General features: G+C 36.6%; 2 protein-coding genes across 2 annotated transcripts in view; one reads left to right on the forward strand and one right to left on the reverse strand.

The window, feature by feature from the left end:
- The window catches only part of IFT80 (intraflagellar transport 80), a 114,411-nt gene extending 113,514 nt beyond the window's left edge, over nucleotides 1-897 (reverse strand). The window contains exon 1 of the mRNA XM_003794148.3: nucleotides 830-897. The gene's annotated coding sequence lies outside the window, so the exon portion shown is untranslated. The remainder of the gene's footprint in view (nucleotides 1-829) is intronic.
- A 412-nt stretch (nucleotides 898-1,309) lies between these two features.
- The window catches only part of SMC4 (structural maintenance of chromosomes 4), a 33,654-nt gene continuing 20,825 nt past the window's right edge, over nucleotides 1,310-14,138 (forward strand). The window contains exons 1-8 of the mRNA XM_012807814.2: nucleotides 1,310-1,441; nucleotides 2,506-2,646; nucleotides 3,549-3,727; nucleotides 4,216-4,407; nucleotides 5,860-6,036; nucleotides 12,638-12,802; nucleotides 13,032-13,159; nucleotides 13,623-13,763. Of these exons, the coding sequence (XP_012663268.1) occupies nucleotides 2,511-2,646; nucleotides 3,549-3,727; nucleotides 4,216-4,407; nucleotides 5,860-6,036; nucleotides 12,638-12,802; nucleotides 13,032-13,159; nucleotides 13,623-13,763 (1,118 nt within the window). The 5' untranslated portion in view covers nucleotides 1,310-1,441; nucleotides 2,506-2,510. The remainder of the gene's footprint in view (nucleotides 1,442-2,505; nucleotides 2,647-3,548; nucleotides 3,728-4,215; nucleotides 4,408-5,859; nucleotides 6,037-12,637; nucleotides 12,803-13,031; nucleotides 13,160-13,622; nucleotides 13,764-14,138) is intronic.

Raw genomic sequence — 14,138 nt, forward strand, 5'->3', positions numbered from 1 at the left:
AGCAAATTTATTGGTGCTTTAATATGCCAGACTTAAGGTATGTAAAAATTAAAGAGAATTAAAAAGCAGTTCTCAACTGCCAAGTACCTAAGATTTGCTGAATATGTACTGGAAAGAGTCAAATTGATGGGTTGCTCTTTGACATTGAGGGAGACTACAATCAAGTTTGACAATCTGATAAAAGTTGTAGGAAAACGAACTCCCCAGGAAAATGGACACACACACATAATTTCATATACAATCTTAGAGGAATTAAAAACTCTGAAGCCCAATCATCGGCCACTAGATCCATATACTCGAGGTTAAAAACCCTCTAAGAAAACTAAGTAGAAACACTAACTGCCCTACAGACACGTCCTAATCCTGATTATACCTTGCACAGTGCAACGTGGACAAAAAGCTGCTTAAGAAATACTTGCTGGTCGATAATTTCCTCATAAAAATAACCAGATGACACCGCCAAATCCTTTTTTCCCCTTACGGAGCCTTTTAGTCAAATGATTTTAAAGGTCCGAAACCTACTTTCACTAGGGACACTAATGATCAAAAAGCAATAACTCGAAAACCGTTATTTTGCTATCAACATGTGGACTAAACGATCATTTAGAACTGGATTAGCCAGGTCTTCTCCTGTCTTTCCCCCACTCCCTTCAAACTCAAGGCTTCGCATCCCAAAAATGCTACATCTAGCGCCCCACTGCCCCCAAGAAGACTGAAAATAACTAATGCTCCACAAGGCACACACCCTCAAAGTGGGGATGATGGGATGCAGTGACGGCTACAACTTCCACAGTCTTTCCTCATCACATCTGCAGATGGAGAGATTTACCTTAAATTCCAGGAAAGCGGTGGCGGGACCCGTTCGTTACCAAGAAGCCTCCCTACCTCCTCATCACCATAGTGACTTCTAAAGGCTACGCCCCCTCCCTGGTCCCGCGATATTTCCTCCAGCGCGTCATCCGAGCGGGCCCGAGCCCCCGCCCCTCAGCGAGCCCGCCCTCTCCTTAAGGGGTATTATTGGACAATTGAGCCCCGCCTGTGGGTGGGGCCCTGCTCTTCTTTTTTCCTCTCTTTTCGAAACTTCTTGTCAGGTTACTTTTTCAAATATTTTTAACAATAGTGTTGCTGGTGTAGCCCACAGGGAAAACATTCCCTTGCTGTTCCTTTTCGCTCAGCAGAAACTTCCCCTACCACTCGGGGCCCGCCAGGAGTTCGCGCATGCGCGCGGGCGACGAGAAGATGGCGGTGGTTATCGCCGCACTTTTTTTCAAATTAGTGGATCCCAGAAATCATTGCGCGCATTTGTAACGAATTTCCGTTCGAGTTTGTATTTTAGGCGCCATTTTCGAGTGAAGGACCCGGAGCCGAAACACCGGTAGGAGCGGGGAGGGGGAGATTATACAACCGTTTCCAGGCTTGATCCGAGTGGACTGTCCCGCAGGTAAAGTACTTATTTTCCTGATCAGGTTGTCATACTCTTACTTCCTGCCCTGTCCGCGATCGCCTGGAAAGTAGAGGCCTTGAGCTGGAGCGGCGAAGTCGGGGCTGAGGCTGCCGCCCGGAGGTTTCCCTGCTGTCACCCCTCCCCCCGCGGCCGCTCCCCGCTCCCCGCGGCCGGGGCTCGCGCGCGCTTCCGCGGGCTGCACTTTTCTGAGCCGTGGACGCATCTCTCGGGGAGGCTCCCAGCCTCGTGGATCGCTTCCCCCCAATCCTGGTCTCTGTCGGGGAAAGGGCGTCTCCCTTAGTCCCCCCGCTCTTCTCCCGAGAGACCAGTCATCGGGTCTGAGCCTTCACTGTGACTTTCCACAGTTGACTGTCCAGCGGGACTCCGCCCCGGGCCCTGCAGAGACAGACCCCTGCCACCCAGAAGGACCGAGCCAGAGCGGCGCTGCCGGCGTGCGGGGGTCGGCCCCGGCCCCGGCCCCGGCCGCCCTTCCCCTGTAGGCTGTGTAGGGGAGACCGCGAATCCCTCGGGCCGCCCACGACGCCCAGAGCTGAATGTCGGGAGGGGACAGTGGGCGGCGAGCCGCCCGTTGGTCCGCGCTGCCCCGGAGAGTTGCGAGCCGCGTTAACGGGAAGCTGGTGCGGGCTGAGCTCCCCGTCGGCGCGCTCCCAGCCCGGCCCCGAGCGCCGCGGTGTCAGTCCGTGTCGGCTTGTGGGAGCCACTGTTTACAAATACCTTAGAGAATATTCTCGCACACCTGCAAGTGGGCGGACGGGAGAAGGGCTCCAGGAAGGTGAAGAGCCTAAGCCGTGGCTCGGACCTGGACTGATCCCCGGGCACGTCTAGGTTGCCCACTAACGCCGGTCTTGTTAAAACCAATCTCACCTTGCCACTCGCTCCATTCCCGAGGACCCGCTGCCTCTGAGCGGGCTTTTAAAATGGGGCTCTGGGAGACGAGTGGCCGAGTTTTCTCCTGGCGGGGTGGGTTTGCGGGGCCCGCGGCGGGCACGGTGCGAGCGCGGTCTGCGGGCTGACCCGCCTCGGCTCTCTCTTGGCCGCAGCGACCATGCCCCGTCGGGGCACCCAGTCCTCCACCGCCCGGCGCAAAGAGGAAGGGCCGCAGTTGTCCCCGGACGGCGACTGCAGCGACGCGGAGCTGGACCCGCCGTCCGGCCGCTCCAGGAGCCCAGCGGCCGCGGCAGGTGAGTGACCCGCCTCCACTCGGCAGGAAGGCGGGTGCGGGACCGGGTTGCGGGGCGTCGGCGCCCGACTCGAGACTGGCTGGGTTATCCCGCGCGGGGCGAGAGGCTGCGGGGTTGGCGTCTGAAGGTTCCGTGTCGATCCCGCAGAGCAGCTCGAGAAAACCATTTGACGATTTTGAAACGGGACCCCGGTGCAATTTGGTGTAATGACGCTGGAGGGGATGAGTGTGAGCGCACAGCTCCAGTTGTGAATTTGTGGCCTTTTGGAATGGCACAGACGACTTTATTGTATATCCGTTGAAATCGAGATGATCGGCCAAGTGGCCTTTTTTCCCTTCCCCACAGAATGAATGTAGTTCTGTGAAAGTGACACAGTGTTACTTAACCCTAATTTCACCTTCATGATCTTAGAGAGAAGGTGGTGATTTATTTGAAACTACTGTAGCTTTTGTGAGTCCAGGAATTGGATGACATGAAACCCCTGTGACCGAGTCTCTGAAGCTCTTTGAGTTTCCAAAGTGCAGATTAGGTACGTTCAACGTATGGAGATTTAAACTCCTGTTTAGGAGAGGGAGCAGGGAATCTGCTGGTTGTGGCTTCTTCAGATTTGGTTCATGATGTAGTGTTTTGGCTCCTACGAGGTGGTTCTGTACAATTTTTTGACTGGTAGCGTTTCTTTGAAGAATTTTCCTTTTTAACAAAAGCAAGGTGAAAGGTTAGATTCTTATCCCCATGAATTTAGAATAATTCTGTATTTAAGTAGAATATATAGATTTCCTAGATTTCATTAATAACATCCCTCCATCCCCTTTATAAAAATTAACAGAGTAGTCCTCTGAATTGCACTAATGTAGGCTCCCCGCCGTCCTTTCCCTCTCTTTCCTTTTCTTGCACTGACTTAGAGACTCCAAGTGAGGAACTTGATAATAGAAGTTTAGAAGAGATTTTGAAAAGCATTCCTCCTCCCCCGCCTCCAGCAATGACCAATGAAGCTGGAGCTCCTCGGCTTATGATAACTCATATTGTAAACCAGAACTTCAAATCCTATGCTGGGGAAAAAATCCTGGGACCTTTCCATAAGGTATTTGTCCGTTTTAAATAACTATTGTAAGGTTATTGATAGGTCTTCACAAGATGTTTCATTTTTGTATCTGTTTATCCTATTATTTTCTCTCTCACATTTTCTGTGATTGTAACAACTGAAATTACTTTTTGTTTATCTGGATATATTTGGTACCTCTGTAGCTGTAAAGTTTTCAATTGAATGGAGTGGTTGTACGTTTTTATTTGAAGGACTATTTTCTCTTGGAAATGAGTTAGAATGAGTTTTGTAAAAAAATCTGGGTTTGAATTAGGACATGGTCCTGTTCAAAGTGTGTTTGAAGCTTGTAATAAAGGAGAACATAATGTAAGAAAACTTAAGTTACCTTCTAGCAGTAAAACTTTTAAACCCTTGTAGTTTTTACTGCAAGTAAAAAATGAAGCAGTGTAAGTTAAAATCAGTAGTATTGAGTATGACTTTTTTAAACTATAAATTTTTTTCTTTGCTTTTCTTTTTTTTTAATGCAGCGCTTTTCCTGTATTATTGGGCCAAATGGCAGTGGCAAATCCAATGTTATTGATTCTATGCTTTTTGTGTTTGGATATCGAGCACAAAAAATAAGATCTAAAAAACTCTCTGTATTAATACATAATTCTGATGAACACAAGGATATTCAGAGTTGTACTGTAGAAGTTCATTTTCAAAAGATAATTGATAAGGTAAGGGATTTTGTACTATTTAGTTATTTGCAACTTCAAGTATGGAAAACAACGGGCTTACACTTTGCACATTTCATTATTCTTGGTTTAAATTGGTTTTTAAAAATTCATGTGTAATTACAGCAGAAGGGATACTGATTCTTTTACCTCCATGACCATATTTTCTTTTGGGGGAGTGGTGGTAACTGTTAAAATATTAAAATTTTAGCCAGAGAAATTATAGCTCCTTACTTTTTAGGAATAAAATGATGAGCAGTTTTGAGATCCTAAGTACTAAATAAGCATTCTTTTACAATAGATTTTGAGTTCCTTTTTAAAGTTATATTTTTATTGATTTAGAATAAATTGCCTAAACTTGAAAATATTAACAATTTAACATTTGACTTGTTTAAGCATCTCTGTTATTTCATTGTACATTAAAGGTAATGTTATTACTGGCCCTTCAGTTCATATTTGATATGAAAGAGGTTTTGCCTCAGTTTGATCTACTATTTTTAAGCCCTTTTGAAATGTGGGAAGACCAAGCTAATGTGTTGCTTTTTCTAGAAGTGGAGACTATTATAGTTAAAATGTGAAGATATTTACATGGTCGTAGTGGGTTCTCTCCCTCTTCTGCTTAATAATTAGGAAATTTCATGGTTCAAAAATGACTGAATGGAACCTAAAATATATAGAGAAAGTATTAATTAACAAATTGGACTTTTTTAATATAAAGGGCTTTAATTACATAGAAGCTTCTATTTTAATTTTATACCTTACTTCCTTATATTATATGATTTGGGTTAGAAAATAGATTGTCAGGAAATCGGCTTTGATTCCATTGCCTATTAATTACATTAGATTCATCAAAATTTTAAAAAATCATAGTTAATGGTAAGGGAAAGTGAGTTTTAATATTAAAGTAGATTCGCACTTGATTTTTTAAGATTTTTTTTTAATCGGGGGATTTAGTGTAAATTCTTTCTAATTCTTTTTACCTTAATTAATGTTTACTATCCCCATTAAAAAAACTAACCCATATCACCCATCACCCCATTGCTACTTTTCTTTTTCTTTGAATCATCTCTTGCTGCAGCTTCTAAAAATGGACTGACTAGTCTGAACATTTAATATTAGTGGGTTTTTTAGAATATGGTGGGATTCTTATCTACCTTCATCAGGTTTTCTCAGTCAGTTATGCTTTTAGGCTTGTTTGGAGATGGATTTTTGGTTGGTTGGTTTTGGGGGGGGTGTTTGGTTTTCATGATCTTTGAAAAGGGGACCAGACACCTTTGAAAAGTATCTATTGTTTGTTAAGAAGTGGCAGTTTGTTACTATGGCCAGTTTGTGTGTGTGTTCAATTTAAGTTTTTAATCCATAGAATTAGTTTCAGTATGGAGTGAGTGAAATTTGAAGCAGGACTGTGACTTAAAACCAACAGTTGTTTTCTGGTTTTGTTTTTCCTCAAAACAGGAAGGAGATGATTATGAAGTCATTCCTAACAGTAACTTCTATGTATCCAGAACAGCCTACAGAGATAATACTTCTGTCTATCACATAAGTGGGAAGAAAACGACATTTAAGGATGTTGGAAATCTTCTTCGAAGCCATGGAATTGACTTGGACCATAATAGATTTTTAATCTTACAGGTAGGTTTATTAAAGACTTCAGAGATTCTTGTTCTTATTACTTTTTCCCCCTCACTAAAGCTACCCAGATTTCCCTGTTGGATGCATCCTGTGTTTTTGAGTCCTTAAAGTACTGTAGCAGCACATCATGGTTTACATACTGCAGTCAAGATGCGAATCATTATTTGCTGCTCTAGAAACTTAAGGAAATTCATTCAAAACTATATTTTTATCATCAGATGTTCTTTTATGTTTAGATGGACTGACATACTTGTTCCACTCTAGCAGCACGTAAATATTGGCGTAGTGAAATAAATATTAAACACCAATATTATTGTGCTGCTTTAGTGTGACAGGGATATAGCAGCTATCACTTCTGTTTGTGTTTCCTTTTAAGATAACATTTCAAATAAAATTTGTTACCTTTTAATAGTCTAATATATAGCAAAAAACAGGAAAAGTCTGTGCACTTGGTCTTTGACAAATTTACCTGAGCATCTAACTAATTTTATCATTTTAAAACTTAGAATGGTTAAGTAAAATTTGCTGAAACTGATTTTTGTTAAGAATGGCCTGATTTCTTGAACCACTACTATTGGAAGTAACTTTGGTATTATTAAGTATTACAACTCTTAAAGAAACTTCCCCTTAAAGAAGTATAAAAATTAATTACTTGATATTAGTTGATTTTTTTTTAATGAGAAACTGTCTTTTTTTAGTAAAGCATCGTACCAGCGTGGTTTTGTTAAGAAAAATTCCCTGCTGTTTCTTTCCTGTCCTCAAAAGTCAAAATTTTTCAAAAAACACACACACACACACACACATATATATATATATTCTATTTTAATCTAATCTAATCTTTGGCTTCCTCAGATGTTTTAAAATACCTGACTTTGATTTGTAAGTATTCTATGTTTTGTACAGAATCACCAAGAGCATAATGATAAAAGCAAACCTGTTTTGTGATAGAGAAATGGCTAAAATAAAGTGAGAATTTGGGTTTGATAATAAAAGTTTCATCAGCATGACTAAGTGTTCTCAGTATCAAAATGATACTGAGTTTTAGCCCCTGTTTCCATTTTAGTCTTGTATTCTTAAGTTTTATTTTAAAAAGGTAATTACTTCTAGATATACATAGTATTCAAAGTAAATCACTGTTATTCTGGAATAACTTTTAATAATATCTTTTATTGCCATAATATATTTGCAGTCATTCTGTGACCCAAACTTCATTTAAAAATGAATTTTGGGAAATCAGTTGCAGATATATTTCTAAACAAGATTTGAATTCATTTTAATGTGAAATTAAAAGCATTTTTTAAAATCAAACTAAACCGTTTAATTATGGGTAAAAGGTTAATACTAAATTTGATGATAACATTTTGTTGGAAATTATACTTGTGTTTATTTACTATTTCTTTACTGTCATCCTGGGATAATCAAAGTTTTATATTTGTGCAAAGACTCATCAAAATAAAGTGGACTGCATTCTAGCTCTTCTAAGGATAACTTTTTTTTCTCATGCAGCTTCTTTGTACATAATTTAGTAAGAAAGGAAGCTAGTAACATAACTATCCAGAGAAGCAAATAATTTATAGATTGTCAATTTTATATTAAATGTATGCTTTTGAAGTACTTAGGATGCTTAAGCCGTTTGTGTTCTTATAATAATGTGAACTTTTTGATGTGATATTTACAGTTAAATTGTTTAAAGCATTTCTCCCTAAATAATACCAAGGTAAACTTTCCAAGTTAACAGATTCAATTTAGTATGATTCAATTTAGGAGCTCACCTGTTAGTAAGAAGCAGCAAAAAAGACTGACTAGGTAGAAGTAAGGGTTCCCTATTCAAAGTTTGAGGGAAAGTGGCAGTGGTTTCTATAGATTTTTTTTTTTTTTTTAATGGTTGCTCATCAGAATCTTAGACTCTTAACACTGGAGATTTAAAGCATTTGAAGGTAAGTAATAATGTAGTTTTTATTAACCCTCTCTTCACTGAATAACATTTATTTTAAAAACTGATTTGGGTAGCTTAGAAATTTGAGACAATATCACAGTATCACTATCCACAATGTAAAGTTACTTTTAATAAAATATAATAGACTGTTTGGCCACTGGTAGTGATTAACAGCCTAAGTAATTTAAATTTAGTGAAAGTAAAAATTATTTTTAATATTAAAAAGGACTAAATTTTATACATTTGTAAGAGTAACATTTTTTACAATTGAAATATATTGCCAGGTGTAATATATTGGCATTTTTAGTATTTGAATTAATTTAAGATTTTGTTAGTTGACCATTCAAATGAGTTCTTAATGTGGCACTATGCTAAGATGCTATAAATAATAATGTGAAGATGATTAAACCTTGTTTCTTGTTAAAGAGACTTAGAGGTGCCTTCAAAGTATCATTAATAGATTATATTTGACCATTTTATTTTTTATATTTGTACATTTCTTTTTATACAAACCTTATTTGGGAGCCTTTGTTCTGTTATAATAACTATTCCAAACAAATACAGTTTTCTTCGGTTTGTATAGGGTTTCAAGAATAACTATGACTTTAAAATTAGATTTTATTAGTTTGCTTGCATTTCCTCTTTTCAAAGGTAGAAGTATGATAGTGCTTTTATTACAAAGTTTCAGTAATGATTGCTATCTCAGGAATGTTTTTATAAACTACTCAAAAGCTACAGCCATTAACACAACTTTAATTTTTGTCAAAGTTTTTGACTTCATTTGCTTTTTGTCTTATTGTTTTTGACTTCATTTGTTCTTGTTCTAAGTTAAAAACAAGAACCAAGGGTTAAACTTATTATTAATATTTTGTAAATTAGAAATTGGCTTAACCTAGGTTTATGTTGCCTGTCCTCTTTCCATTATACTTCTACTAAATTTGTCACGTCCTATAAACTATTTGACTTCTAATCTTTTAGTGTGTAGAGATAATTATTTTCAAAGGTGTCTGATTCAATAACCTCAACTATTTATGCACTTAGTTTCAATAGATACTAACCTGGTGATTTTTTTTCTGGTAGCTTACAAAGAGCAAATTAGAATACAAAGTGTTAGAAGAAGATAAAGAACAATTAATGATTTACAGTATAGTAAAAGATGGAGAAAATAAAAGGATTATCAAAGTAAAATTAAAAATTCAAAGCCTAGTTATTCTGGGCCATTTAATTTTGATGCAAATACCCATATTTACCATAAGAATCATTAAGGCTTTATGAGGGAAACAAAAATTGTTATTTGTATGTGCTGTTTCAGTTTTCTGTAGTTAATGCTTGCTAAAATTTGAATTACATTTGAATAAAGATAAAGAGCATTTTGCCTATTTGTTCCTCTTAGATTTTTAATCTATATTCCTATAAATTAGATATCAAAAACTGTTATACCAAGATCACAATGACCTTATTTGCCACCCAACAAAGCCCTCGGTAAATTAAGATTTAAGCCCTTCATATTATAAATTTCCTTTTGAAGCACATTTGCTGTTTTTGTTCTTTCTTTTATTGTTGTTTGTTTTTGTTACTCTCAAAGGCCTTACTTGATGATTTCCACAGTTGCTTAATGCCCCTGATACAGTATGAATATAATTTAAAACAGGGAGCCCATAGTAAAATATCAGTAGTATGCTTTAAGCTATAGAAAGTAGAGATAAGAATGTGGGGGCTCTACAAAACTATCAGCTTCAGATACTAGCATTATAGCAACTTGAAACTTTTTTTTCTGGTGTCATCTTGGTGATCACTATTTGTAATTTGGAGCCTTAGTATGGAAGGATGACTTTAAATTTAGACTGATACTTTTAAATTATTTCTGAGCTATATTATTTATTTGTTAGCCTAAATTAAAACCATATTTTAATTTTACATAAGTTGGGTGAGTTTTCTGAAAAAATAAGAAGTGATCCTCTAGGCACAAATTATCAACCTACAGGTTGATAGTATTTAGGAAATGGAATTCAGTAGAAAAAGGAAGAAAGCAAGTGGTAAGAGAGGCAAAGGACATTGAGAAACAGCCACAAAAATTGTCTTAGTAGTCAAAGGACAAGTAAAAGCCTTTTTGTGATAATGTATTGATTCAATAGTGCTAATCTGATAACACAGTAGCAGATTTTTAAAAAGGAAGAATGCATATAATAATTGAAACAGTTAAAAACAATGTTACATGGGTTTTGAGATGGAACCATTTTGATGAGTAAATGTCCGGTCTTTTTTAACTTTTTTTTTTGAACTGGGTAACCTTATTAGAGTGAGAGGATATCATAGCTATATATCCTTCATTTTATTTGGAGAAGGCAAAACAACAAAAACAAGCAACTACTGTGCTTCAGCCAAAGCAAGGCAATTTTTTTCTTTCTGATCGTTGTTTTGTCTTTGAGAGACAGGGTCTTGGTGTGTTTCCCAGGTTGATCTCAAACCCCTGGGCTTGCTTATGCAATCCTCTGGCCTCAGCCTCCCAAGTAGCTGGGACAACAGGTACATATCACCATGCCTGGTGCTAGGCTGTTTGCTGTATTCCCATCTCTTCAAGAAATAATTTGGCTAGGAAAAGTATAATATTTTTATTCAGTGTGACTGTTAACTCAGTCCTAACTTTCAGTTATCCAAAAAATGTATACTTAATACTTAACAGCTATTTAACTAAAATATGTTCTCTTGGAATTTTTTTAATTCATTTTTAAAAAGACACGTTCAGATATTCAACTTATTTGGGTAATATTAGAAAATTAGATGTTCAGATATTGTTTGTTATTTACATTATAAACAGTTACCCAGGAGATTTAAACTATAATCTTTAGATAAGTGGTTCTTAACTGGGGGGTATTTCTCCTCCTGGCCCCAGGACACAGAGGTGTTACAGCTGGTGGAGGGGGGATGCTGCTGGCATCTAGTTGTCCCAGGTCCCAGATGCTGTTAAGCATACTGTAATGCCCAGCACAGCTCTCCACATCAAGGAAAATCCAGCTGTCCCAGGTCCCAGATGCTGTTAAGCATACTGTAATGCCCAGCACAGCTCTCCACATCAAGGAAAATCCAGCTCAAAATGTCGGTAGTGCCACTGTTGATAAACCTAACCTAGATAAGTACTTTGACTCAGATTCTTGGCTTCTTCAGTGGCTGAAGTTCATCCTGTTATAACCCAAGATTTGGACATTTTTCCAGGCTTAGATCCTGTCTGAGATAAACCATTGCTGCTGCAAACATTTGGAAAGAACTGAGAATTGAAAGCAGAATAAAATATTTTACATAAATAAATACATATTTTCATTTATACCCTGATTTGTACATGTTATGGCAGATTTAAAAATGGGCTTTGTGAATAAGAATTTTACTTTATATTTAATAACCGTGTGCTAATAGGTTGTCACAGTATCAAGTGATGTATGAAAATGTTAAAAGTTATGCCTTTCGTTGAGTGGATCTCTAAATTGCTGTTTTCTCTTCTGTATTATCTTTAAATTTTTTGGTAAATATGATGCTTTGTCATTAACAAGTATTAACTCCAAATTTTTGAAGTTTAATCATTTACTTAGGAAATAGAAATCCATATAATTCACTAAGATATTTAAATTGAGAAAGTAATATTTTTTTAAAAAGTGTAATTCTTTTTTTGACTTTCTTTATCTTAAGCTATTTAACATAAGAAAGGGTTTTTTGTTTGTTTGTTTAGGGGGGGTTGCTTGTTTGTTCCTGTTCTGCTTTAATAGTATGAATGTACAAGCTATGGAGTAAAATATCAGCATTTTGCCTGAACATGTTCAGACAAAATTTTCTCTACCATCAAACTAACTGGCTGTCTGACAGTCAGCCTTGACTGTTACCAATTATGAATTTTCTGTTTTTCTCTTCGTAATTAAACTGAATATAAACATAAATTTAATCTAAAATTTTAATTAATGTTTTAATATTAGTAACTGCAAATAAGTTTTCCAGTGTCTTATGTACCAGTGCCATTATCTAGCCAAGATGGTCAGTCAGATTTCTTCTGTTATTACCATAAGAAATAAGTCATTTCCTTTTCCATTCAAGGTTCATGTTTTTAGAAAAATTGAACATTAAGTTTTTGACATTACTTGTTGAGGAACACAAAATACCAGCTTCATAGAGAAGTTTAATAATAATGACTTCAAAGTCTCAGGACAGGGCTCTTAGTACAAGTTCTTTTTGAAAATTCTTTGTTGTAGAACAGGAGTTCCAATTGTGTTATTAACAGTTGATAATGTTTCCACTATAATCAAACTGCAGAGTAAATGAATACTTTGCTGAATTTTGCTTAATGGAAACATTAAGTTTTATTTATATTGAAAAAACATTCTAAATGGGGAGATCTTCCTTTTACTTAGGGTTTGTGTATATATGTGTGTATGTTAATAATTTTATAAGAACTTGTGTGAGGGAGTATAAATTCACATTCCTTATCCCCTTAGATATAATTAAGACTATTAGGAATGTCAGTGGACAGAATATTTTTATTTGTATTTGATTAATCTTAAAGCTACTTAATCTACATCATTTAATTCCTTACTGGGTTTGTTAATTGACTACTATGAATTCTCACTTAAGATTGATTAGCTAAATATATACCATGAGCATGAAATGTGACTTTTTTTAAAGGGTGAAGTTGAACAAATTGCTATGATGAAACCAAAAGGCCAGACTGAACACGACGAGGGTATGCTTGAATATTTAGAAGATATAATTGGTTGTGGACGGCTAAATGAACCTATTAAAGTCTTATGCCGGAGAGTTGAAATATTAAATGAACACAGAGGAGAGAAGGTGAATCTTCTATAGACTTTTCTTACAAATCAAGAATGCTTTTTTTACGGATTAACAAATTTTAGAGTTGGGTAGATACTAGGTTTGTAATAAGGAGATGTTTACTATCTTATACTGAATTCATATTTTTATATTAACATTTAAAATAGGCATTCTCCTTATTGTTTTTATCTAATGTTGGTATGTTTTAAATTCAGATTGTATATGTGTAAACTTTTATTTTTTGTAGTTAAACAGAGTTAAGATGGTAGAAAAGGAAAAGGACGCCTTAGAAGGAGAGAAAAACATAGCCATTGAATTTCTTACCTTGGAAAATGAGATATTTAGAAAAAAGGATCATGTTTGTCAGTATTATATGTAAGTGCCTTAATTTATCAATTTCTATCTTAGTTTCTACCTACCAAGTGACAATCCTTCTCTTTTCCTGTATTATAATGGAAATGTGAAAACTGGAGTGAAAGAACATCTAAAAGTTGTTTCATGTGATGAATTTATTAAGTTAGGAATATTTATTTGCCAGACCATTAAACTTGGCTAAAAAATTTTTAGTATCGTACTTTCAGTTGGGAGGTGGTTTCACAGGCATTTATTATCATACTTAATACTTTTACACATGCACCTTTTAACTTAATGTAATAGCAGGTATAAATTTTTTTGTTTATAATGAACCGATTTTCTTTCTAAATTCTAACCTTGACCCCAAGTCAAGTAAGTTGACTATAATTAAGAATACTTCAGAAACAGCTGATTCTACTAAAATAGATAACAGTTTTAGAAATGGCAGTTTAAGATCTGTTTCTTTTTGTTTTCCTCCCTCTAGTTATGATTTGCAGAAACGAATTGCTGAAATGGAAACTCAAAAGGGAAAAATACATGAAGATACCAAAGAAATTACTGAGAAAAGCAATATACTGTCGAATGAAATGAAAGCTAAAAATAAAGATGTAAAAGATACAGAGAAGTAAGAGCCTTTTGGAAAGTACTAACATTTAGACAATTTTATTACATGTATGCCTATATAAAAACGTACTGCAGCCACATTAGGAGAGTAATACATTTGCCAGCATAAAAAATGGTCTCCTTTTGCTAAAAAAAAGAGAGAGAAAAACCCCCCCACAAATCTTTGTTTTTCTATATCCATTGTTATGGATTGAGTGCCCATCACTGAAGTCATAAATAAAATAGTGGGGCATGCTACCCCCTAGTGGCAGAACTCAATAACAGAACAGAACAAAACAGTAAAAACAAATACTTGACCTGACAGGTTAATCTTTTCATAATCCACAAATCTGATTCCGAGGTAGAATTTGGGTTTTTCTAGATAGTAGGATCATGA

Source organism: Otolemur garnettii, unplaced genomic scaffold (assembly GCF_000181295.1).
Source record: "Otolemur garnettii isolate 467f Iridium unplaced genomic scaffold, OtoGar3 scaffold00076, whole genome shotgun sequence".
In the NCBI taxonomy this organism is placed as follows: Eukaryota; Metazoa; Chordata; class Mammalia; order Primates; family Galagidae; genus Otolemur; species Otolemur garnettii.